Here is a 26,646-nt window from a genome sequence, read left to right on the forward strand (position 1 = left end):
CTGATGCAACGCTTCCTCTGGGGGCCCCGGAGGCTGAGGCCCCCGACCTGCTGCTTTGACTCTCAATAGGACCTCTCAACAGTGCTGAATGGCCTCACAAATCCACATTCCAAGCTTTTGGATCAGGCAAACTTTGAGATTCGGTCACGTAAGACTAGCATTGGAATTTCTAATTTCGATAAAATACCTTGAAAAATATTGATATTTGATTCCATTTTCGATTCCAGAAGGAAAGACATTTGGATGGATGTTTTATTAAAAGTTTTTCACTGTCTTGTCCCCTCCTCAGACTGACAAGGAGAAGAAACGTCTTCGCATGTGCCCTGTGCAATTTACTGTAAAGAGGGACGCACCGTGTTTTTTCAGGCAGTCCGATTGGCTATTCATCTCATTCCACTAAAGGCTATGGCAATCTTCAGGGGTGTCTCAGTGGGGGCCATCTGGCTGGCTGAATTTTCCATTTCCACTCGACCTTTGTGCATTTCCACTTCCACTCAACCTTTGTGCAGTCACATCTCAAGTATATTACTGCTGTTTCTGTGTCTCATTCAGTGCTTGGATCTAGGGAGGCCTCGTCTGGAGCAGACAGAGGTTCCTTTTTGGTAACACCCAGCTTTTGCTGGCGTTGTCGCAGCTTGGTGCAAGACCCCCAGGCAGGTGGTGCTCAGCTGCTGGCCTGCAGTGTTTTTCTTGGTTGTTTGGTTGTGTTCCGAGTATTGGTTCGCGCCGAGCTAGGAGTACATCTCACCTCTACGGCCTTCACATTGGGTTTTAACCAAGAGCAAAGAGGACGAAGCACACATGAATTAAAAAACATTGTTCCCTGGATGTAACTCTGGACCTATGAGTATGTTCAGTGCTCTCTAACCATTAACCCAGTTGATGTTGCTCAGTTTCAAGAGAAAAAGCAATGCACACACTGGGGCTTTATATATTTGCAGCTATACTTTCTTGAGTGTGGAGGCAGAGCCTCGAGAGGTTTATCCCACTGGCAGAGCACACTAGAGGGCAATGCACAAAGTCATAGAACTGGAGTTACATCCAGGTAACCATTTCCCCCTCAGTAAACAAGTGTGTCACTGATCCATCTTTCTCACCTTTTATACTTTTCTTTGTCACAGCCTGTTGTTGTGTTTTGCATTAATTAGAACTGAATACAATGTATAAATGAAGATAGAGAAGCGGCAGAACAAATTTGCAGTAAAATAGTTCATCGAATTAATAAATAATACACCCAGAGGCAGAGTGACCAATTGTCAAAAATGTGTTTGCTTATTTTGTAGCAGTCAACGTGATGGGCAACAAGTGTCAAGTCTGTTGAAATCAATGTGAAGCAGCATAATGATGTCATTGTAATTTCAGCTATTAGGATACTTTCAAGTGCTGTTGGAATATTGTAATTATAAGCTAAGCTCATATGAATGACACATTCAAAGGGATAAGTATGAAACTGAAAACCAATGTTTACAAGAATGTAAACACAGTTTCCCATAAACACTATTGCTCTCCCTCTTCAGTTTGTTTGAGATTGCCTTTTGACATATTACAGAGAAAAAGGGTTTATTCACATTTGAGTAAAAAAAAAAATCATATACATCAAGATATGCAGGTTGACTTACATACAAGCTGGACAGTTATAACTTACCGAGTACATTCAGCTTTCATTCAGAATTTTCATGGACAAATCTATTTATTTATTTTTCATAAATAAATGTGTCTTAAAGTATATTTCAAACGTTATCATCAGTTCAAATAAAAAAAAAATTGCTTCGCATTGGTGTTAACTGGTGTGAAAACAAAGACATGGGTAAAAACAATAGCTTTGACAGGAATTTGCTTTACTGGAATGCTTACATAATTAGTCCAGGAATATAGATGATATTTCAAAATGCACACTTCTGTTCAACTACAGAAACTAAACCTCAGTTGCTGGAAGTATTATGAGGGATTGTAAAGAAGTTTTTTCTTATCCTTGAACTCCAGTATTTGACCATAATTAGTCCTTCAATTTACAAAAGGAAGAGCAGCAATGTGTTTTTATCATAAAGCCATCCAGCAGATAGCAAAATCCAAAATGCACAACGTAGACACTTGAAGAGCTACGAGTGTTCTTGCTGATGGTTCACTTAAGAGTAATTATCCTAATGACTCAAACTGAAAGTGGTGGTAATTTATTGATTTCTAAATGCTGGACATAGGACCTTTAGCTAGGTAATGGATGGGTGGCAGGAGGTACAGTGAGTAGTTCAGTGGGAGTAGAGGACAGGGGAGAGAGCACAAATCCCTTTGATGCTCACAGCATGAGGGTGAAAGTACTAAGTTCCTCAACCAACGCAAACTGCCTTTCATATGACGGGGATCCCAAGTATAGAAACAGTTCCAGCTGAGCATGTGTGTGTGTGTGTGTGTGTGTGTGTGTGTGTGTGTGTGTGTAAGAGTGTGTGAAGGTCATACTGTGATTAGTTATTGATCTGAACCAACCGACTGTATGCTCTAATGTTTCCTCATAATTATTTAAACAGCGACACTCTGTCTAAACGTGTGTGTGTGTGTGTGTGTGTGTGTGTGTGTGTGTGTGTGTGTGTGTGTGTGTGTGTGTGTGTGTGTGTGTGCGTGTGTGTCTCTGCACAAGTATAAAATAACGTAAAGTCTTGGAATGCCTGTATTTTTCACTCATAATTATCATCGAGACAGAGCATAAAATTAACCATGGCAGAAATTGAGGAGAGGAAAAATGGTAAATGAAGGTGTGCATGTCAGAGCGAGAAGCGAGAAAATAACCGCAAGCAGAGCTCTTTGCATCTGACCTCTTACACTTCTCTTAACACAGTATAATGATTTTTGAAAGCGAAGACGGACGCTAAGTAGTCAGATTCACCACCTTACTTTGTAGTGTTAACCTATATAAGTGTACTTACGTATCCTTATTTCCTCTGGCTAATTAAAATGTAGTCAAAGAACAGTAGAGGGGGTATTCAAAAAGGGGTAATTTAAGATATATAAACAAATAGGGTGTTCAAATGCGTCTTAGCTTTGTTGATCGAGAAACGTTTGTCATGTCTCGTTCTGTCTTCTAAATTATGCTTTCCTTATTTGATCAGTTACCATTATTTCCTGTTTCATTTTGGTCACTTAACCCCCTAATCAATTAACTTCGATCCTGTAACAGCTAAAATGCAAAGCAGTGCCTCTACAAAAAAGGTAGTTTGTCGGGGAAAAGACACATCCCTCTGTTAAATCACTCAATCACTGTGAGTGGACATTTGGTTTTTCAATTTGGTCAATGGTCATAATTCTACACCGGTTGTTTCAATATGTAAAATACATACTCAACATTTCAAATGTTCTGTTAGTAGCTAACAACAGGTAACATTAGTTGGGCAGCCACTTGAAACTGTAGTTTATCTGCAAGGTAATAAGAGACCTCTCAGTTTTGATTATTTATGACTTTGATTACATAGAAACAATAAACTGTTGTCAACCATTTCAGTTAAAGGCCTATTGTCAGCTCTTTGTTGTTGCATCTTTGCTAAACCTGACATCAAGTTGTCTGTCCCTGTTTGACTGTTATGGGCATTTCTAAAAAAACCTCTCTTATCACTCAAAAATAGACAATTCGTAAACAAACAGACAGGGATGTTTTTGTTAGTCACTGCCAAAAGACGGTGTTGGGCCACAGACAAGAAATCAAAAAAAAAATCAGCCTCTCAGAAAGTTAATCAAATCAGAGGCTTCTACAATATTGTTGCTAATACTGACAAGCCAGCAAAACCTCAAGTCAATTTCAAACATGCCAAATATTAAAGAAATATGATGTTTTGCCAAAGATTACAAAAAAGATAACAAAAAAATATGCTCATGCACTCCTGCAAGAGAGACAAATAAGAAGTAGTTTTTACCAAAGCTCTTGAAATTAAACTCTCAAATTAAAATGAAATTATAACATAAGCATTCACACAAACAAAACAGCACTGTTTGCTGGTATAAAGTTTTTCTTTTGTATTAAGGACAACATATCAAATTAGTGATCAAGTAAGTGAAAAAAAGAGAAGATTAGTTTTTCTGTTGTGAATTAATGCCAACATATTCCATAGAGATGGGACCTATCTGATATAATTGATATAATTCACATCAAATATCTTACTGAGGTCCCGATCCACATACTACGTTTCGGAAGCAGCCACGTATATTATTCTTTTGAACTTAGTGTTTGTTAATAGTGTAGCTATTTATTGCTCTACACAGTTATAGCAGTTTGATTTCAAATATTAGCTTTTACAATTCTAATTAGGATTTGTTAATTCTTCATTGCACTCTACTTTAAAATTATTCATGTATCAAGTCATGTATAGAGATCTAGTAGTCGGTGCTAGCTGATTGTACTCTAACACCTGCTTGTATGTGAAGCTTACTTAACCTGCAGTTCGAACACATTGCTTTGAAATATTTTTTTATTTAATGCAAAAATACATTCAAATGCAAATGTAACACAAAATAAGAGTACAAATATGAAAATGATATTTTGTATCAGTCGATATTCAAATTCAGGTATTGGAAAAATGGATCATGCATCTCTAATAATCTACATATATAGCTCATTTTGTGTACTTATTGTACTCTGTTGACTGACAGAAACGTCCTTCTTTAACCACAGGAAATGTTTCACTAGCAACTGTCTGAAATGGTTCTGGAACTTTTTCCCAACAAATGTGTAGAAGATGGGACTGATGCAAAAGTAAGTGTAGGCCATTACACGAGTGACTTCAAGAGCATTCAAAAGTGTTCTCCTTTTCCTCACGCGTAGTGGCTTCATCATGCATCAGCATTGCAATGTTGTATGGGGTCCAGCAAATAAAAAATAGCAGGACAATGACAAATATTAACCTGACTGTCTTGAACTTGGCATTTATTGTGGATGACATAACAGTGATAGCAATCCGAACATAGCAGTAGACAATATCAAGAAGAGGAAAGATCAAGAAAAAGATAAGCTGCAGGTAAAATCCAAAGTTTCTCAGCAGCTCCGCATTAATAAAACGTTTTTTACCAGGAAACTCCTGACAGTAAGCTGTGTTCACCATATATGTAAAAGTGGTGTGAAGAATCATTGGCCTGATGCATGCCAGGCCACTCACCAGCCACACCACAGCGCAGGAGACTGCAGCATAGCTTCGACTCCTCAATTTCAACGAGCACAAGGGGTACACAACTGCAAGGTCTCGGTCAAAGGTCAAACGGGTTAGAAAGAGGACAGCGCTATAGAAGCCAAGATAGTAGACGGTGCCAACAATCTTGCACATGGCCCTTCCGAAGATCCAGTTGGAGAGCTGCAAGTAGACTCCCATGAAGGGGAGGCTGCTCATGAAGGTTAAGGAGGACATCACCAGGTTCAGCAGCAGGATGTTGGTCACAGTGGTCAGCTTTTTAGACCTAGGAGGTGGGCATTTCAACAGTTACATGGAGACAACGACTAAATGCTTCATGGTCACACAGGCACTTTTGGAACTGATATTTCACACTGACTTGAGGGAGCTTTTATGGCTATCAAGATCAACCGATACGTGTTAAAAAAATGTAAACAACAGTCTAAGATATAGCCACATTAATAGAGCACTCTGAATCTGAAGAAATTAAGTAGTGCTATATCAAACCGTATTGAATTGTTGTGTGGTAACTGTAACATTTGTGTACTGTATCGCAGATCATGTAATGAGATGAGCGTTGAATCGTCTTGAGAAGAAAAGATAAATACCCCTCTTGGTTTCTTTTATACTTTAGAAGTCCTAATGGCCAAAATGAATTGAATATTTGTATTATTATTTTGGTTCCCATTTCTTTTAAAGTGCATGGACAATACATGTCAGCGAGAGAGTGAGCACACCTGTATACATAGATGAGCTGTGTCACAAAGTAGAATTAGGAATAGGATAAAACTGGTCAAACTTGCAAAGTCTACATCTTACTTTTAGCAAATTTAACTTTCCCCTGCCTTTGGTGGGGTTGGAAGAGGGGTAGCGGTGTATTATGCTGGATAGAACAGTGTTGTTTTCACTCTACCACTAGAGGTCCGCAAGGATTTAAATCCCAACTAACTCTAAGTGTCAATTATAATTACAATTGTGTTCTTAAGGAATCATTGTCTCCATATTGTTTAGCTCTAAGGAACATAATCATAGAAAAATCAAACTGCAAATTTAAAAATCTGAAATGGAAGTCTAAAAACAGAAACTGGAAGGAAACATCCCCCGCGTTTGTGAATCAAAACCCTAATTATCAGGGGATAATGCATCAAGCGTAATATCTAGTTAATATAATTTCAGTAATGGCTTTGGTTAAACAGGCAGCACTTTTGTAAAACAAATGTAAATGTTTTTTTACAGGTGAAACAAGGCCTATATTCACACTGTCAACATGCCACTGACATGGCATCTCTTCAACCATCCATAATATAGTGCAGTAAATACACTCTTTCAGTCAGAGGCCCAGGGAGACATTGCTGAGCTCATCTCTGACATTGTCATTTGTGACACCAGACCACCAGATTATTTGTGTGTTTATTGGAAAGAGAAGAGTTGGCAGACAGTGTCAGAGTGAAAGTAACAAGGGGGCTTACAGAGAGGAACTTTACCGTAAAATTTGGGTTATAAGCCGCTATTTTTTATTTATTTATTATTTATTTTTCCTCAACTTTGACCCGTGCAGCTTGAATATCGGTGCGGCTAATTTGTGGATTTTTCCGATTCTAAATTTAGCAGCAGTTACAGAGACATATACAATTCACGTGAAATATTACCAAATCCCCTTCACGAGTGTTCTCCCTGTAAAACAGGGTCCTCTCAGCAGCAGCTGCCAAACTCCCCACTGTCCTCCCCGCCACCCCGCTTGTCTCTCTGCTGGCACCCACCGACGACGGGCCCGGGGCCAGGCACTGATTTGCGGGGGGGTCTTACGTTGCTTTGAGGGGGGCACTTTTTTTTTTACAGCCTATGGTAGCATAGTAGTTCAACTTTTCACCTATAATCGAACTCCGGCACAAAAAGGTGACAGAAGGTATTATTTAGAATCTCAAAAGCTCTCAAAAATAGGCCAGCTGAGCAGGTAGCCTACCCAATAGAAATAGACCTGAACCGTATTGTATTGAAAGATCAGCGAATAGCAGATTCAGTCACAACAAGACATTTAAAAAATAGGCCTAAAAAGAATGAATGAATATATACTTTATTAATCCCCAAGGGGAATTTTTTTTTGTCGTCATCAGTAGCGCCTTACCACTTGAAATACAAACACACAAGATAAAAGATAAAATGGTAAATAAATAGGTCTAAAAGTATTAGGCTAACACATCCAGCAACAACATTAACAACAACAATAACGATAACAACACACTCAACAACAACACACTGTCCGGTGTTTGTTCGAAACAGAGCGGAGCGCAGCAACGACGAAAAGGGCCTATCAACAGCTAGCCTACAACAGAAATGTATCTATATGTGCGCGCACACACGCGCTTAGGCAGCTTCACGACGGGCAGTGTTGCCGACTTGGAGACTGAAGTGAAAGCGTACTGTTCTGCAGTTTCTGTCCTCAGCGAGCAGCGGGTGCTGCGGCGAGACCCCCGCCTCCCAAGGAAACTCGCGCTGCAGTCTTCGCCTCCAGATTGAAAATTAATCGCGCAAAGCCTCCGCGGATCTGACCTGCGGTCTGATCCACTATGGCAGAGCACTTTAAGTCAGGATAATTTCTGGATCTTTACTCTTCTCTCAAAGAGGAGAACTTTCCTCACATGAGGAGGCCTGCTCATGTACAGATCAGATCCTCTCTCTCTGATAGCTGTCAGCTGTCCTTCACATCTCATTCAACCAGACTTCATGCTCTTGTTCAAGCCAACACAGACTGGACTTTTCTCACCGAGTAAGAACAACTGAACTGGAAAACAACAAAAGCACTTATTGCTTTTGTTTAAAGTTAATACATTGCTACTCTTTAACATACATATTTAAGGTTAAAAAAATCTTAAAAAATTAAATTATTTTTTTGTACTTATTTTCATAGCCTTATTGTAACATGTGTTCTTACCAGTTGCAGCTCAAAACTATATAATTTACAGTTTTTTAATAAAGTAATAACATTCATATTGAATTAATTGAATTAAGTTCAGACTATTGGTTTGACCCTCCACAACGGTCCAAATGTCTCATGTGGCCCCTTGGGAAAATGAATTGCCCACCCCTGGCATAGAGCATTCAGTGTCCATGTTATAGGCTTTTATATGTCTCCATGTCCAGGCCTTTTAGAGATTTGTTTACCTCCCTGAAGCAGTTCAGGTCCAGCTGAAGACAGAACCCATTATTGCCCTCCTCAAACATCCAGACAGGCTTTTACAGGCAGCTAGTACAGTGTTTCCTCCCCAAAATTACTTTCTGTCTGTCCTTTTCCCACTGTCCTTCTTTGTGTTTGTGTGGACAGAAAAGTGGCCTTTAGTGGGGAGTTTAGGTGGGCCAGCAAGTGGCAGAACTCTCAGAAACTATACTAATACTATTATTTATAATACGACTCGCAGACGTTGGTTTCCTTAACTTGCAGGTTTATTGCTTGAGTGTTCACAGTATTGCAACGGGGCTCTTCGCTAACAGTAACGTTAGCTCAAACGGAACAGCGAACAAGCTCACTTAGCATCCCCCACACTAGCATAACGAACGACAACACACACGTCACTTCCTCCCTAACTTAAAGATGAGGAATGAAAAGGGTTTGATCACAAATTCGTGATAATTTCCAGTGAGAGATAATTACGTCGGTAATTTCCCGACGCGAGGCAAGTTCTCTAAACATCATGGAGGAGAAAAATGACTCAGAAAAGACGGACAGAAGCAGCGAGAGCACTTCTTTACATCGGTGGCTGAGTGTCATCCTCCACCCTGCTTTCAACCGGCCTGACCAGGCAGTCAGTTTCATAGTCCCGTATGTGAACCGCCATACACACATGGGACTATTTTCTCTGTCGCTGAAATGCGATACACAACGTTTGGTGGCTACAACTATTTTGTGCTGAAAGGGAGCTTACTATTACTATTTATAAAGTCGCAGGTACCCGTATTATAAAAGCAATAAGGTACTCGAGGCAGTACTGTGTCTACAATAATGTACAGCTCAAGGGCTTGCCGGCCCTCCACTGCGCGTCGGGCATAACAACTCCCTTGAACAGTACATTATTGCACGACACAGTACTGCCTCTCGTACCATATTGCTTAAGTATAACACTCTCAGGGAAAACATGTTGTACTTACATGTTGTACGAATTACTTCTGAATTCAAGCAACTATAATACAATGATATAGGTAAAAATATGTAATAGGCACCACACTTGATCAAAACAGTTAATATAACATATGTTGTGAGAACATTTTCCTTTCATACCAACATCAACCAGGTAAAGAAAATGTACAATTGTGACACTGGATGCTCTGGTGGTTGACTGCAAGTCTGAGTGAGGTGAATAGTGCATCCGTAGCCTTGAGATCCCATGATTGTGGCTGCTTTCCATTTGGCTAATGCGACTCCTTGGGAAAAAGGGAGGAAGCATAATTAGCAGAATGAAAGCACTCTATGTCTCCTGGCTTATGGCTTGTTTCCCTCTGGGAGAATATACAGCAAGACAAGAAACCCTGGAGACAGCATGATCAGTATCAGCAATGCAAATACAACGTAAAGGTTCAAGCAATTAATGTTCTTGCTTAAATGCATGGTCTGTCATGCCCATGATCCACATACACGTTATTTGCCTTAGTCAACCACTTCCAATGACTATGTGGGCTTCTGCCTCAGCAGAGATCTAATAAAGCTGACTAATTAAGTGGGAAGAAACTTTGGATTGAAGCATGCATTTGACCAACATTTCTGTTAATTATCCTTTGCTGGATTAAAGTTCAACGTATTCAAGATGTGACTTACTGTTCTGTAACAAAAACAAAGACATTCAATCTCCCTTCGCCTTTTTTTCTTCTGCTCTGCTCTATGACTCCACTCTTTGTCAGTCACTGACCCGTTGTACTCAGCAAGACATTTGTTTGCAGACAAAAGCCAGTGTTTGCTGATATAAACAAACATGATCTATGTAAGTCAATAATGTTTTACTACACTGATGAAGAAATGTGGAGTTCAAAAGTGTGTACGTCTGGCCAGAATAACAGTACTAAACCGGGGATTGTTATTCAAATGAAATACTCTTTTGCACGTAATTAGCTTGCTTCAACATGGCATCACACAGCTTTCTGATAAATAAAGTGTACATTTTAAAGATGTTATTTATCTAAAAGAAAGAAAGAAAGAAATAAGGGTAATTCTTCTCATGACCGAGGGTTGCCAGGAAACTTGGTGATAACAGCAGATTGCTGCAGGCCTGTTCAATTCACTGAGGCTGAAAAACACAACAACAAAAAAATCTAAATCTGCTCCCTGGGTTTTTGGTTTGGAAGAAGAGAAGAAACACAAGCAAGAAAGCAAAACACACACACAGAGATTGGAAAGATTGATGGATGGATGGATGGATGGATGGATGGATGGATGGATGGATGGATGGATGGATGGATGGATGGATGGATGGATGGATGGATGGATGGGATGGATGGATAGATGGATGGATGGCTGGATGGATGAACGGTTTGATGATGGATGAATGGGTGGATGGACGGTTTGATGGATTGATGGATGGATGGACGGATTGATGGATGAGCAGATTGTGTCGCAATAATACTCGGCAATAAACTTAATTTTGCTGCAGGTCTGTTCACTCCACTGATCCTGAAAATCTGAAAAACAACAATCTGTTTTATCCTCCAGTCCCGCCAAAAGTCCTTTCTCTCCTTTCTTTTCTTTGTCTAGGCTATCTTTACGTTTTCTCTTCCTCTCAATCTATTTCCCTTGATCCATCTGTCTTTACCACTCCATTCTCTCACTCTATAGTCCTTTATTTATGTGTCTCACCTCTTCTTCCACCCTTTCCACAATCTTTTTTCTCTCGTTCCGGTCCGTTGGGAAATCAAAGAACTTGAATAACTTTCGTATCACCACGGGAACAAAAACTCATATGGTCGTCATGGGAACACACTCATCCCAACACCACAGGAACCATTTCATTCAGCAACCGGGGGAAACGGGACAATTTCATGTTCTTGGTCCCTTTGATTGGCTTGCGAAGAGGAAATGGCAATTAAATATTGCTGTGAGCGAAGCAAACTTGTTGAAGTCGAGCAAATTCTGAGAAATAGAATTCAGATGAAGAGAGAGAAGCAGGTTACAGGCAGAATAAAAAAGAAGACATGCTCATATAAAACCAACAGGCCTGTGTGGATCGGCATGCTGACGGAGGGACTACAGAAGGCAGGTGGGTAAGAAGAAGAGACTAACTCAAAGACAAAAGGAAAGACAAGCAGAACGTATCTGTACAAAAACATGCCTCACATACAGTAGGAGCTGGGTTTGAATTGATATATTCAGCCATTGGGAACCCTTCCTCCTCTCTATACTGGGCTTATTATTAGCTTCAGCTTAACTCTGGACAAGAACTGTGAACTCTGTCAACTCTCTTTTTCACAGCAGCAATTTAGCTGTAAATCTATCTGTAGCCATTTCTAGAGGTTCTACTTTTGTTCCTACTGTTCTCGAGCAGCTTTGGAGGTGTGTCCCTCAATGTAAATGTCAGCACTGCTAAGGATCTGTTACTAAATCCAAGAGAAATCAGTGCAACAGTTTGTTTTTAACAAGGCAAACGCCGCAATGCATACAGAATGAATTGTCTTTCTCGAAGCACTGAAAGGAAGTGTGTTTTAATATACAGGTGATGTTCTGATGCAGATCTCCATGGACACTGTAGATCAGTGTTTCTCAACCTTTTTTCAGTGATGTACCCCCTGTGAAATATTTTGTTCAGCCGAGGACGCCCCAACTAGTCAAAGCATTTTTGGTAAAAAATAAGAAGATGTAATAAACAGCGCTATGCCATCAGTGTCTGATTTAATATGGAATATAAACAATTCAGTTTATAAACTTGCACTTATTAAATAACAATTTTGAATGGATGGTCATTTTAAATATATACAAAAAAAATCTCACGTACCTCCTGGCGGGCCTTCACATACCCCCATTTGAGAACCACTGCTGTAGATCATGTACACACTGTTGGCTAGTAGTTGGCTAGTTGGCTACTAGTTTAATAAGGTTCCCAGTAACATTTGGGTTGTGTAGGTATTGTCAAACTCATGTAGCATTTCTATACATCATTGTATGAAATTGTCCCTGTAAGCTGTTTTGACTCTATGGAGCAGAGAGAAGACTGTGAACTGTACTCCATCAAACAGGACATGAAACAAATACAATATTTCTCCTTTTTTTGCCTTTACAATGATCAAAGGAAAGCAAACATATTAGTACATTCAGTCAGTAAATTGGTATACAAAACATATTTGATGTGCCGTGTTATAGTATACAAGTATTTTCCATGAGAATGGTATAACAACTGTTTAAACATGTACAGATGGTGACCAATCAGTCAAAAAATGGAAATAGTTGTATAGATATTTCACATTTGAAGTCATGGTTGCTTTGAGTTAAATATCTGCTGTGACACGTCAGCTCTGACATTGCGTCTTCACACACAAGAAGCTACTAATTAAACATCAATCAAGTCATCCCTGGTATTCATTAATATGCCTCTCTTCCTCTTCCTCTATCTCATTACATGTTGAATCACCTTAAGACACAAATATGTGCGCCCACGTGTGCATGCCCATCCACGTTTTTTTTTCTCTGGGTTTGAATGTCTGTGTAATTATCAGTGTGATAATTAAGAGTTGCATCTAAATGGGTATTGAAAAGTCTGGAGTCATGAGAGAGATGCTGACCTCGCCATGAACCACCGGCAGACATAAAAAAAACACAGATAAATTGCACATGGTGACACATGCACACTCCCTGTGTACCAATACCACACATGCACTACACGCCCGAACACACAATTACATTGATTAATAGATATATACTTTCTGCTTTAGTGGCTTCTACATTGCATGTCCCTGCCGTGTGTGTGTGTGTGTGTGTGTGTGCACGCGCGCGCTTGTGTGCTGTTGAATGTTTTGGGTTTGTGTGTATGGTGTACCCAAAAACAGAGCCAGGAGAGAAATAGAGGTAGGAGTCGATGGAATTACTCATGACTTCATCAGTGACCTCATGATGAATACAACAGATGCAATGTTGGATATAATTATTGAAATTGTGTTAAGTCTTTTAACATTTAGATGAACATGTTTCTCATTGCTCTCTCTCTCCCCCATTTGTTTACACCTTGAGAAGTCAATTTGGAAATCCTTAACTTTCCATCGTCGCTCTTTTTTCAGTGTTTCATTCAAGTAAGTGTAAGATTTAAAGGGATACTCTTGCAAAAGAAAGATGGTGTAATCAACACATCAATGTTTTTCATGGCAGAAAGAATACTTGATATGCAAGCAGGTGTACTGAGGCCATGGTCTACTGATTAGTGGACACTAGGGGGCCGAGGACATCATTGAATAAAGCTGAAAATTGTGGTTTAATGCACATTTGTTTATGGGTTTGTCTGGATGAGACTCCCTCCTGTGCAATGTGATCTGCTCCAGCCTTAGACACCAAGCACCATGTAGCCAATATATTTTCGCTTCATAATCTGTGCCTCCTTGATGAGTATTTAAGTGTTTCCTATGATGTTAAAAAGCAATCAAATTCCGCCTTCACAATACTAAATACAGTTTTAGTATTTGTTTATGACAGAAAAAAGCAAAAAACAAACATTCACAGTAACTCCTACAGCATCACAAGCATTCACTTCACAAAACGCGGCTAAAGAGACAGATGTCAGATAGCTACCCTCTTTTAAACTCCGGCGCCTAGTTTGCAAAATGACAAAATGGCTAAATGCCACACAAGTGATCATTACTTCCCTGTTATGTACATATTAGTTGTCATTAATGTGTCCCTTCAAGTAAAGTAATGCACAGAGTCGTAATTTAGAACGCATTACTTCATGATTACCTAACCATTACTTCTGTCCCCTCAAGAAAAGAACAGCATCGTTCTCACAAAGTGACGATTAACAGCAAAGACACTTAATGAGAATCGCTGTGAGTTCACGAAAGACCAAAAATAATTTTCACTAAACTGTTGTTGTTATGTTTATAGGAATAATTAAGATACTTTACACTTTTCTTTACTCCACAATGAGCCCTTGAGGAGGTAAAGTGCAGTGTTAAGACATAGTGCATATATGTGAGAAAAGAACAAGCACATAAGCAATATTACTTGTTAATTACTTGGGGATTTGCAGAAATTACAGCTAACATAAGCATGGATACAAGTGTAGATCTGTGTTGTTGATATGATGAGTCCTAAAACTCTCTGACAGCCATCACAATAGTCCCGCAGAGACGCACACTGGTGCTGCGGACCTCGCAGGTGACTCATTATTTAACAGATGGCATTGAGAGACCACAAACAAAAGCATGTGCACACACTGACACACACACATGATAACCCCAGCCTCCCAAACATACACACGTTTCCAAAACCCAAATCTCCTGATTGTCTTTGGCTGCCCTGTGAAATGAATTAAACATCTAACACACACTCACGCACACGCACACACACACACACACACACACACACACACACACACACACACACACACACACACACACACACACACACACACAAACAGACTTTGTAAGAGCAGATCCCTTTGTCCTTTGAAACCCTGGAATATTTTATTGATTTTTCACCTGCAATGCACACAATTCAAGTTATATTCGCCACCTACTGGTATAGACCGACCAGTACGGGATTTTTTATATAGCCTAAGATTCTAATATTTTATGGGTTTAAAATATATAATGTGATTGGGACACTTCATCTCAATGGTCTCAAACCTAGTTTGGCCTTTCTGTACTGCATGTTCTTATTGGCGGACAAATACAAGATAACGATATACCCACAATAAGCTGATATCTGGGGACATAGCGGCCCGGCCTTAGCCCAAACTCACACAGGTTAATTAATATATTGAAGTTAACATCCAAAGATTTTGTATATGTCTGTCATTATTTAGACTTGTATATCAAAATGTTCAAAACAGCATTTAATATGGGCTTGGGTTTCTATCAAGGCGTGTAGTATATTTAAGGGTATAATTTAACATATCTGTCAGTGGGTTAACAAGCTGGTAAATCAGTCTGGATGCTAATCTAATAGCTTCCCACGCAGATGCTGAGGCTTTCCACCTGGTATCTGACAATCTTGCTTTAAGAGGTGAAATAAAAACCAAATACTTTTACAGTTAAGTGTTTGTTTTACTGGAGGTGATTAATTTGGGTTAGTCATTAAACTGCCTCCTGGAGCAAGAACAGCTTTTGGCAGCAAACCAGAGATCACAGAGGAGCGGATAACTATTTGTTCCTATTTGTATTTCTGGTTTCCTATTTGCGTTCCAACGTTTGGTTTTCGTATGTCTGTAATCCAAATGTGTCTCCTCTGACTGGCTGTGTTTGTCTGCTTTACGGCCACACGCTGTGAATACACACACTATCACAAAAGCACATCCCTCTCAACAAGCACAAATACCCATGAAACAAAACTGCAGGGGTACCACACACACACGCACACACACACGAACATGAACAACCACTGAAAGCCAGAGTGCGCATGCTGCCATTAGTTTAAAAAAATATGCAAAACATGGAGACACAAATATCTTTTGTCTGGTTGGTCAAAAAACACAGTTGGAGCAGCGTGCAATTTCTTGTTAAAGTTTGTTCGCAGATCACATGAGAACATTTTAATACCCACATGGAACAATGTGTTGTGCATGATGAACATAAAAGCTGAATTACAATGGTTGTCAGTCACTCCAGCTGTCTACGTATAATTTATCCATTAGAGCTGTATTTTATGTCTGGTCCTGCTACTTTACTTTTACATTTCCGAGTGCTTCAGCATCTGGGTTTTGTGTGTGTGTGTGTGTGTGTGTGTGTGTGTGTGTGTGTGTGTGTGTGTGTGTGTGTGTGTGTGTGTGTGTGCGTGTGTGTGAATACTGCATATGCAATGTATATTGTCCCATCACCATGGGGAAGTGACTTGGTTTCCCCAGGGGGTAAAAGGTCATGGTCAGCTGTAAAGAGGTGTGGATTTAGTATCTTGCTGCAGCCGGGTTAAATCCAGGAGGGGGTTGCAGGTGTTTAACAAAGGTGGTATAATACATGCCGTGTGCATCATTTTGATAGCATTAAATCATTGCACATTGATTGCCAGCCATTAGTGTAATAACTGTAAACAATGAGAGATTTAATAGCACTCTCTTCAGAGTTATACATTTCATATTGTACACATTTCTAGTAAAAGACTGTTCCACCAGAATACATGTTTTTTTACATGGAAAAGCAACTTGTAGACGCCTGAGACATTTAAAGGATTGGTTTGGGTGTTTTGAAGTGGGGTTGTATAAGGTACTTGTACATAGCTACTTGTAAATAGTCAGTGTATTATCTACAGTAGATGGCAGTGGGTAGAAGTACCAGCCGGAAGCTGAGCATTCTACGGCCGTGGACCAAGTCCCAAGGAGGAGTGCCAGGCTTTGAAGCCATTCCAACACAGTGGCCAAACCGAGGAATTACAACTTCTGGCTCCATCACGAGATGTCATTGGACCCCAAAAGATTTTCCTCACCGACTTACATTGGGATTTTTCCCAGTACAAACACTTGAATAGCCCTAACATCAGTATCCAGAGTTATAATGAACTGGCATTCATGTGAGCGAGCTGAGACCAAGCTGGGTTTGGAAGAAACGCTTTACCTCACAGTACACAGGAGTTGCTGGTCAACCACTGCCTCAATGATTTGGGTTATTGTGTGACATTGGGGTGACAAACTAACGCTTTTAAATACCAAAGTCACACAATAACACTGAAACCAACCGGCCAAGGCAGCAGCAAGGGGACAAGCAATAGTTCAGTATTTTTCTAAACGTGCTTATTCCCATTCTTATCCGGATTTAGAGGAGATAGATACCACTCTCATGCCGGTCCGTAAAACACTCCTACAGCCAGGAACAAGGTAGCTTAGCTTAGCATAAAGACTGGAAACAAGGGGAAACAGCTAGCCTGACTGTGTCCAAAAGTAACAAAATCGACCCACCAGTAGAGGAACATTGTGGTTGTGTGTGGGTCAGGTCCAAGAAAAAGTCCCAAATAAATCCTGTGAAATTGTGAAAACTGTGAATTGTCATTTTAAACAAGATACATATTAATGTGTAGGTTTTAGGGGTGTTATATAGGATTGTGTTACTTTTGTACAGGCGACAGACAGACAAGCTGTTTCCTGTCTTTATACTGAGCTAATTTTATTGGCTGGTGGCTGTAGCTTCATGTTTACTGTAAGGGCTTGGGGATCAAAATTAATCGAACTCTCAACAACAACAACAACAACAACAACAACAACAACAACAACCAAGTTAAAAACAGACAGCAGTTGGTGTCAGCCGATCCAGGTTAGGTGCAGTCATTATAAGCTAATGATGGTGTTGAGAAAGCTAAGTGTGTATACTACCACTGACGCGAGGTAGCAGGCCAAATATGCTGAAAGTACAATAACAAATAAAGTTATTCAATTCTATTCAATTTATATTGTCAAGGTAATCACATCTCAGTGTGAAAAAAGCATCCATACTGAGTGGCTGGTTGTCTATTCATCACCATGGCTGATTGCCAATAGGCTCTTTTGGACTTCTGTCTTATTGATTTTTTGCCATTTCGTGACCACAGTAACACTAAAGGAGATTTATGTGTAACACCAAATAGTAAGAGGGTGCTGTTCTTGGAGCTAAACCTTTCAGAACTTCTCTCAATGACAGATGGTGGAATGAGTGAGAGTTCGAAGTAAAAATAATTTGCTTCCAATTAGTTTATTTATCCTCAGTATGGCGAGGGAGAAAATCCTGCACTTAAAAGGAAGAAGAGTGTTTGCAGAAAATGTGGTCTACATGTTTTATGAACTCTTATTCTGATAAGTTTTGACAGTGATATACTATCTTTAACTTTAAAAATAAGGATCATCTTTAAATAGCTACACAGACGCTTAATGTTATTGTGAAGAATATGACCAAATATTCACGCAATCGTCTTGTTGTTTTTCTTCTTTTTTGTGGTGACACCAACCCTATAATCGTCCTACAAGGAAAAACAGCTTGGAATTGAAGAGAACTTGTAATTCACCTGGAAAAGCTTGCTCCCTTGAGGATCTCTGTTCTATTTTCCTGTTTCTATCTTTAATCTGCCTCTTCCCTCATTTGTAAACAAACCAGTGGCCCTGATGAACTTTTCCTCTTTTCTTGTGACACATTTATGTATTTATTGAATCTTAACTCTTTTGATCTGTGGCTTTGTCTGAATGAAATCATTTCTGTTTTTGCATCACAGGACTTTGTTTTGTCAACTCTTATTTATCCTATTTGTGTGTGTGTGTGTGTGTGTGTGTGTGTGTGTGTGTGTGTGTGTGTGTGTGTGTGTGTGTGTGTGTGTGTGTGTGCGTGTGTGTGTGTGCGTGCGTGTGTGCGTGTGTGTGCGTGTGTGTGTGTGAGTCTCATTCTCAAAGAATGTGAGAGAGACAGCCAATGACATATTGTGATACTTGTATTCATGTTAATACAGCAGCTCTACACTGTAGTCAATTTATTTTCTTATTACAAACAAGAATTCAAATGTATTGGATGCCAGGGATGAAAATTACTAAAGAGCTTTCGCAATCAAGTGCCTGTTTGGCGAAGGCCTTTGAGAAGCTGTTGTACTAGATTGCATTAGATTGTGGTATGAGTGGTATTGAGGTGTACTTCATAACGCAGCCATGGAATGTACATTTCTAACACCAACGCACTGTAGCAGAAGCGAGTACAAACACAGAAACAAAGAAAGCATTCTCCTGGGGTAAGAGGCTGTAAAAAAGTTCACTCAATGGCATTTATTGAATATGCTGAAAAACAAATCATCTTCTAGTGGATGAACCTTGATTACTATGAAGTCAGAAAGACGAGTAATGATTAGTGACTTTGAAAGTGTTTTGTTGCACAATTCTTGTTATATGTTCATGTTATACAAATAATATATACAGTATCTATGCTGCGCATGTAAAAGATTATTTCACAAAAAGCTTCACAGGTTGATCACTGTTCCGTAATGTCTTGGACACCTTCAGATTTCTAATAAAAAATTAAGTGCAATCATTCATCATTTTTAATCAGCCCTTCCAAGAAAAATTGGAATAAATCAATAATTAAACTAAAGCTAAGAAAAGACTATAGGAAAGATAAAGTGTGGGAGTTTAAACGTCGTGCCTGGGCCTGGAAGGGTTAAAAAGATTACAATGTAATGTAAGCAAGCTTCAGGGTAGAGTCATTATTTTACTAATAATTTATTTAAATGTATTTTATTATGACATTCAAATGATGTAAAAAGGACGGAACTATCCATCCATCTGCTAATGCAACAGTCAGTTCATGCTCAATAAAAGCAGCGCTAATTTCCCTTAGGCTAGCCTGTAGAGCTCTCATAACCTCCACATATCCTCCACAAAGACGCTCCCACATCCATTCACTGTTTAATTAGAGAAGAAGAGAATAAAGAGGATCAGTCACTGTCCGACTTTTACCTCACAGTGTCTCAGTGCATCGAAGTGTTGTTTGTAACTGTCACATTTTGATTGAATGACCGTGTCATGTGTCAAACAAAGTTCATGACCTACAGGAATACGGGTCAACTGAGTGAAAAAGAAAAGGAAAAAAAAAACACGTTAAGCTGTTGATCCTAATTCCTCTGCAGATACAAGGTTTAAACCTGTCAGCAGCTACTCAGATCTTCTCGGTTCCATTTAAATTCGAGGAGACAAAGATGATCCCTGTGTTAATATGGTTTAGGAAAAAACAGTACTTGAGAGGATTAGGAAGACAGAGAGCAGAGGGAAAGAGTAATAACAAGAGAGGAGAGGAGACAGCATGGAGAGTGAGACAAGCAGAGAGACAGATGGAGAGTGAGGAGAAGTAGAAGATAAAACCCGGAAAAGAGGAGTGAGAAGCAAATGGGGGGGAGACAGACGGATCGCTGTGAGCTCTCTAATCTTGTCTTCCCAAAGGTACCTGACATTTCACTGCATCATAAGCTTGTGCTGCCGACCAAACAGGCTGAGTATTAGGTAAGAGGCTGTAGGATCAAATCAATATAATACAGGAGAGAAGGACACAGAGATGGAGAGATAGAGTGACAGATAGAAAGAAAGAGGGAGGTGGATAGAGTGCAGACAACAAGAGAGAGAGGATGCGGAGGAGATGAGATTGAAAATGAGTGGAAAAGATGGGAGAAAACAAGAGGCAGACAGTATGAAACTCAGAGTGGGTGTGCATGAAAATGGTTAAAGTGGTGAAAATACATAATACGAGCTGCTCCCTGAATAATTTTCTGAGAAATCTGACAAGACCTTGTTAAATGTTTTCCCGGATTTACATTTCCTGTATTTATATATATTCTTGGAAATAGTGAGCCACATATACAGTATGTCAAGTGATATTATATTCAGTGTAACAGTGCTGGAATGAAACCTTTCAGCTATTGTTCGAATATCAACTTTCATTACTTGAGCACATTTGAAACATTTTAAGGATGCTTTCCACCTGTCTGTGTGCATAAGTTAGCGCGGGGCTCGAGCTGCTCTAAAATAAAACATTGTATTATTCTGGATGCATAGGTCATGCGTTTCAACTTCAGTTTCCACTTTCATAACAGCAAATATTCTGATTGTAAAAATAAGTACAATTGGTTTCTGAGTGACCAAATAAAACGAATGTATGAATGCAAAAATATATCCTCAAATATCTGACCTTTTCTTTATCCTTTGTATCGTCTGTCTCTCCCATTTCCTCAGATAAAGGTACTCCATGTTCCATTTCTGTATCAAGGGTTTAGTACTTTCCTTCTTTCAAAAACAGTGCTTAAGCGCTCAGAGATTTTTGTCAAGTGGCGCCATCACTTTTGTGGCAGGACGGCTAATGTGACGCCCTCTCTGTGCGAGCCTCTTCATGCAGGAGATGGTGGTTTTATTGAGATTGGTTTGCTTTGGAGCCAAAATGATAAGCCGACTAATTGATAAGTTGATCAGCATACAATTACATAATTATTCGGTAACTATTTGATAATCGATTAAACGTTTCAAGATGAAGTGCAAACATTTGCACTTCATCTTGTCAAAGGTGAGAATTGGCTGCTTTTGCTGGTCTTATAGTAAACTGAATATTTTAGGACAAAAAAAAGATTTGAAAGATTACATTTTTACTCTGGAAAATAGTGAAGGCATTTCTTTTAAATAATTTATATTACTTTATGGACCAAAAAGGTGAACTGAGTAAAATGTAAAAGAAGCTGCATAGATATAGTCAAACTCTTAGTCAGCTGCAGCCCTAGTTGGCTTTTTAATTTAGAACTTGTTCGACCTTCATTTCTTGTCAAACCTTGGGTCTGGTGTGAGAAATTATTAGGAATTATTTGTGTACAAAATATATGAAATTTATAGAATTAGATAAACATGAACAAAGCTGAGATTTCAAATAAATTAACCAAAATGTTTTTAATAGCATAGATTAATATCTTAATAATGTCTTAACAGACCAAACTCAATTTCATGCATGGTTTGCCGTGATTTTTCTTCTGGACCAGCTCTTAAATCCATATCTGTAGCATCTTTTAAAAAATGCCCCCAATAAACTTAAAAACATTTCTTGTTTCCTCGAGACAAAGACACAACAGTGTTCTTTCAGAATTCATCTAATTTGCTCTGCTAGTCTTTTCTTTAACAAAGTGATTCAACTTCTGACCTGTAGCATTGAAAACATTTGTGATAGAGGAGGTGGCATCAAGCTGAGCAAGTTTTTCCAGACACTTAGCCAGGAGAACTCTACCGGAGCGCTCATGACCATAGACGAGTGGTCGACTAACATATCAAGAGGTTTATTTTCAGGCTCAGCTCTTCCTTCGCCATGACGGTCTGGGTGCAAAGCCTGCATCACTGCATCACTCCCTCCACCGTTTTCCAAAAGAGTACCATAGCCTCAAACTTGGAGGTGCTGACCGTCCTCTCAGCAGCTTCACACTCAGCTGCAAACCCCAAACTGTCAAGGTTCAGTGAAGCCAGTTAAACTACCTCATCAGCAAAAAGCCTTAATGCAGTCCTGAGATCACCTAAACTGGACTCCACTCTTCAGCTACAGTTAACAACTAGCAGTCACAAAATAATGTGTTTATTATATGTATGTATATGATCTCTAGAAGGGCTCTTGTAACTAACTAAATATACGTATCGTCACCCCAATGTCTCAACATCTACTGTACACACACAGAATATTAAATTGTCAGTAAGAGACACTCTGGCCTTTTTTGTCTTGTGATTCCAATTTCAGAAATATCTGAGACCTCTTTGTGTATGTCTCTCTATCCCCCCCCCCCCCCCCCCCCCCCCCCCCCATCTCCCCTAACACACACATCTGGACCATTTTGAGTGGATGATTGACATTTGTCAGTCCTTTTGAGCCCTCAATGTTACACCTAGGTTTCATCATTGCCTCCATTTCCTGTTAAACTGTGGTGTGTGTGTGTGTGTGTGTGTGTGTGTGTGTGTGTGTGTGTGTGTGTGTGTGTGTGTGTGTACCCTGTATAGAGGAAAGCAAAAGTGGTTGTTTTTTTACAAAGAATAAAGTACATCCGTGTGCACACAGGTGTGCACTGACTGATAATGAAGGGTGAGGTTTTGTCCTTAACAAGAGGAAGCCTGGCAGATGTCAAAAGTCATGATGTCATGATGATGACACACTATTTTCAGGAAATAAAATAGAAATAGAATCTCTTTGAACCCAGACATGACCATGTTCTCTTGAATCCCCAGGTACCTCCAAGGTCTCCAGTTGACATCAATACACCTCATCCTGCTGACTCTAGAAACTTTTCTTTCACTTTCTTTTGCCAGTTGAGGCAGCAGAACAAGAGGAAAACATAACTCATGGCATCAAACAAGCTCGTTGAAGCAAACGTACAATTGGTTCCTTACATATCCTGCAGTCAAACAGCAACATTAGCATTCAATTGGAATTGTGTTTATGAGTCTAATATGCACATCTGGCGTGTTTGTTTGCTTTTGTTTAGTTTCTACTCCTTAAAACAATATCTGTCTCTCTATCTTATAACTAAATAGGCCAGAATGTTCATATCAACTTTCACTTAGTTTTACGAACATATCTATAATTATTTAATACACTTAACTACAACTGTATTTTTAGATAATTTATTGACTCAATATATGAATTGTATTATATTTTACTAAATCATATTTGGTATTATGTTGAACCCATAGCTGAACTGTGAAGAGTTGCACCTGTGGTTTTCAAATTCAGAGCATCGTTGTCACGCAGCTCTCTCAGGGCTGAATCTTAAACCAGCCATGTTGTATTTCTAGATACACCTCAATCAGGGACAAGGCAGGTATTTCCCTCCTGGCACCATAAAACATTTTGCAACCAGATAATTGATAGTGTTCTCAAGGACAAATAGGTGATCCATCGAAAACCACAGACACACTAGCATTCTTTCTCTTCACCCCACGTTTGAACACCATTCAAAGCTGTGCACTCAGAGAAGATGGGGTGAAAATCACCAACACAAACCCAACCATAGAACTCAATGCATTGCTATCTACAAGGTTGGCAGCCTAGACAGAAGGCATATTGAAATGCAAAGCACTGGGTCCTCCTCTCTCACTCTAAATATTGTCACAGTCCCCAAACATCCATCAACGTGTCAATAGGATTTCTCTGAAAAATGAATGAAAAATGAATGGACTCCATCCATAGTGTCTCATTAGGATTATGTGAGATGAGCTTGAACTCTGAAACACATTTTCGTCGGTTTCCCCAACGCTGACTGAATTATGTGTGACACTAGTCAAATCAACTTCATTTAAAAGGAAGAGTCCAACATTTAAAAAAAGAAACGTTCATCTGTTCTCTTGCCGAGATGAGAAGATCATCAAAGACTGGAAACGACTAGCTTGGTTGTTGTCAAAAGAATAACTAGTCTGCTAATGCTAAGCTAATTGGCTATTGGTAAATTTTTCACAGTATCAAACTATAGCTTTTAGGCCAACCAGAAACTTGGCCCTAGAGTTCGTTCAATAATTATATGACATGAAATGAGATGAGGGATACTTTTAAGTGTTCAGCGTTGCTATAATACTTAGTTAGTTAGAATGTACTTTCTAATTTAATTCAATAGAAAACTCCAAGGTACTTCCTGATACCCAAATGCACCAGATTGATGCAAGTTGATTAATGTTCATTTGATTCTATATGCCTGGTGAGCATAGTCTGTAATTCCTTTCTGTTTATGCAGAGCTCTTTCTGCTCTGTTTAGCATAACATAGAATAATTCCCCTTAGCAGTGAGCATTACAACACGACTAAGAGCCTAAAGCCATGCCAGCACCTCTGAGGCTGTACTTGCCTGGCAGAAATACTAATGTCAGCATGGCAACAAGCTCACACTGACAATGTGACCACGGTGATGCTTAGCAGACATAAGTGTTACCACGGTCACATCGAAATTTAGCGTGTTAGAATCAGGTGGCGACCTACGGGTCTTAAAAGTGAGGCCAAATGCCAAGTGTCTTCAATGTGCAATATGTCATATAGCCAGCAGGGGGTGACTCATCTGGTTGCAAAAATGAGTCTGATTGTCTGGAAGTCTAGGAAAAAACGACCCTACCTCTTACTTGATTTATTATCTTAGTAAACATTGTACACAGAGTGTATAATACATGTATTTACTTTTATAGCGCTTTACAAGGTACTCAAGGCACTTGTGGTCTCAATCGCTAGTTTCAAGTCTTCTTCAATACAGCATTATTTTCATTTCGTAAATGATGGTCCTATTCAGAGTAAATAGATCATAAAGCGGAGTATGCTTTAGGCCGTGTCTACCTTATGATGAACAGGTCACTGCCATAGCAGTGTTGTCTGGTCTGTGAGTTGTCCGTTTTTTTACATTTTTCAACATTAACCCTTTCACAGTGTGTTTTCAGTTCCTAAAAGTTCATTTGTAACGTTTGTGTCGTTTAAAAATGTCTTATTCAGCATTCAGTTGCATTAGGCTTTCAAAGACAGGCCACAAACCAATAGGTGACATCACGGTGACTACGTCCATTTTGTCTTCACAATCTATGGTACACATGCCAACTAGTAAATAACCTGCAGAACTGCTGAGGATGATGGAAATCTTATTAGGTTTACAGAGTTTTGGTTAATTATCTAGAGTTTTGGACAAATTAAAATGTTGACCCGATGGTGGTGTTAGAGGAAAAGCTAAGGGATCAATTAAGTTATTGCAATTCATCATGAGGAGAATATTAATGTTTGTACCAAATCTCATTATATTCCATCCAACATGTGTAGAGATATTTCATTCTCAACCAAAAATGTCAATCTGCCGCTGGCACAAGAGGAAAGGTCAGGGGATCACCAACGTTATTAACATTCATCCTCTAGGCAGCAAGAAGGGTTGTTGAAAACTTCCATGCAATAGTTGTTGAGATGTTTCGGTCTGGACCAAACTTGTGAGCCAACTAACCGACATTGACATCAATAGAGCAGCGCTGCAGGGATGGCTGAACATCATTACACATAACTCTTCAGAATAGTGTTCAACAATTCGAAGGCTTTATCTACATGCAAGGCTGTGTCTGTTTAAACTGCCTCATGCTCAAAGTTGATTATATGACCGCAACCTGCAACTCCAAATGTAGTAATTACATTTCCTCGGACTGTACTCACCAGAGGGTCCAGCAACTCCTGGATAAACCTCTTCATGACTCTCAGAGAAGTCAGTCCAGTCTATCGGCCAAGCTGGCTCATCGCTCTCCAGGGCTACAGAGGCCCACATCCCATTCCTCTTAATCCAACCACATGTCAGGACAAATGTAAACAGTGTCAAGGGAGTCTTGTGATAGAAACTGGCTACTGTGGCATTATCTACTGTCCCTCCAGCAGATTTCTTCTGCTTGGGACTGGAAAGCTGCCACCAGACTCTCCAAGTCAGCTGTGACCACCCTCCTGGCCAGGACAGCGGCTCTCAGCCAAACACCAGAAGATCCACCAACTTCCTCTGAATCCCTGCCAGGAAAGCTGAAAGAGGCATTAAGCATGATGTCACAAGCAGACCGTTGCCAAGGTGTTTATTGTCAGCACCCTACCCTTGTATGAGAGATGTGATAGCATGGTGCTTACACTTTGACAGCCTCGCTTCAATTGCTTGAGACACACTGTACTTGTACTTGCACGAGACCCATTTCTCAAAAAAGTAATGGGTCAGTCTCCCCTGAGGCCTACTGAGAGCTGTAAAGAAGAAACCACACACACCACGATCCTCCTTTTTAAATCCAGAAGCTGTCCTGCTGTGACATGTACCACGCATGCCTCTACCAAAATGTCAAGGATACCTGCATGGCCAGCCTGTGAAATATTATCCTCACAAAAGTCTAAGTGAATCATGC

The 26,646-nt window shown here is 39.7% G+C and overlaps 1 protein-coding gene across 1 annotated transcript; it reads right to left on the minus strand.

The window, feature by feature from the left end:
- Nucleotides 1-980: 980 nt before the first annotated feature.
- Nucleotides 981-26,298, minus strand: LOC306753478 (C-C chemokine receptor type 3-like; the record flags this gene model as incomplete). Its single annotated transcript, XM_079237343.1, is given in 5 exon segments — nt 981-1,001; nt 4,631-4,780; nt 4,782-5,430; nt 25,924-26,020; nt 26,130-26,298. Coding segments are annotated over 5 exon segments (1,086 nt in total).
- Between the last annotated feature and the right edge of the window lie 348 nt (nt 26,299-26,646).

The sequence above is a fragment of the Taurulus bubalis genome (assembly GCF_910589615.1).
Source record: "Taurulus bubalis genome assembly, chromosome: 2".
NCBI classification, from domain to species: Eukaryota; Metazoa; Chordata; class Actinopteri; order Perciformes; family Cottidae; genus Taurulus; species Taurulus bubalis.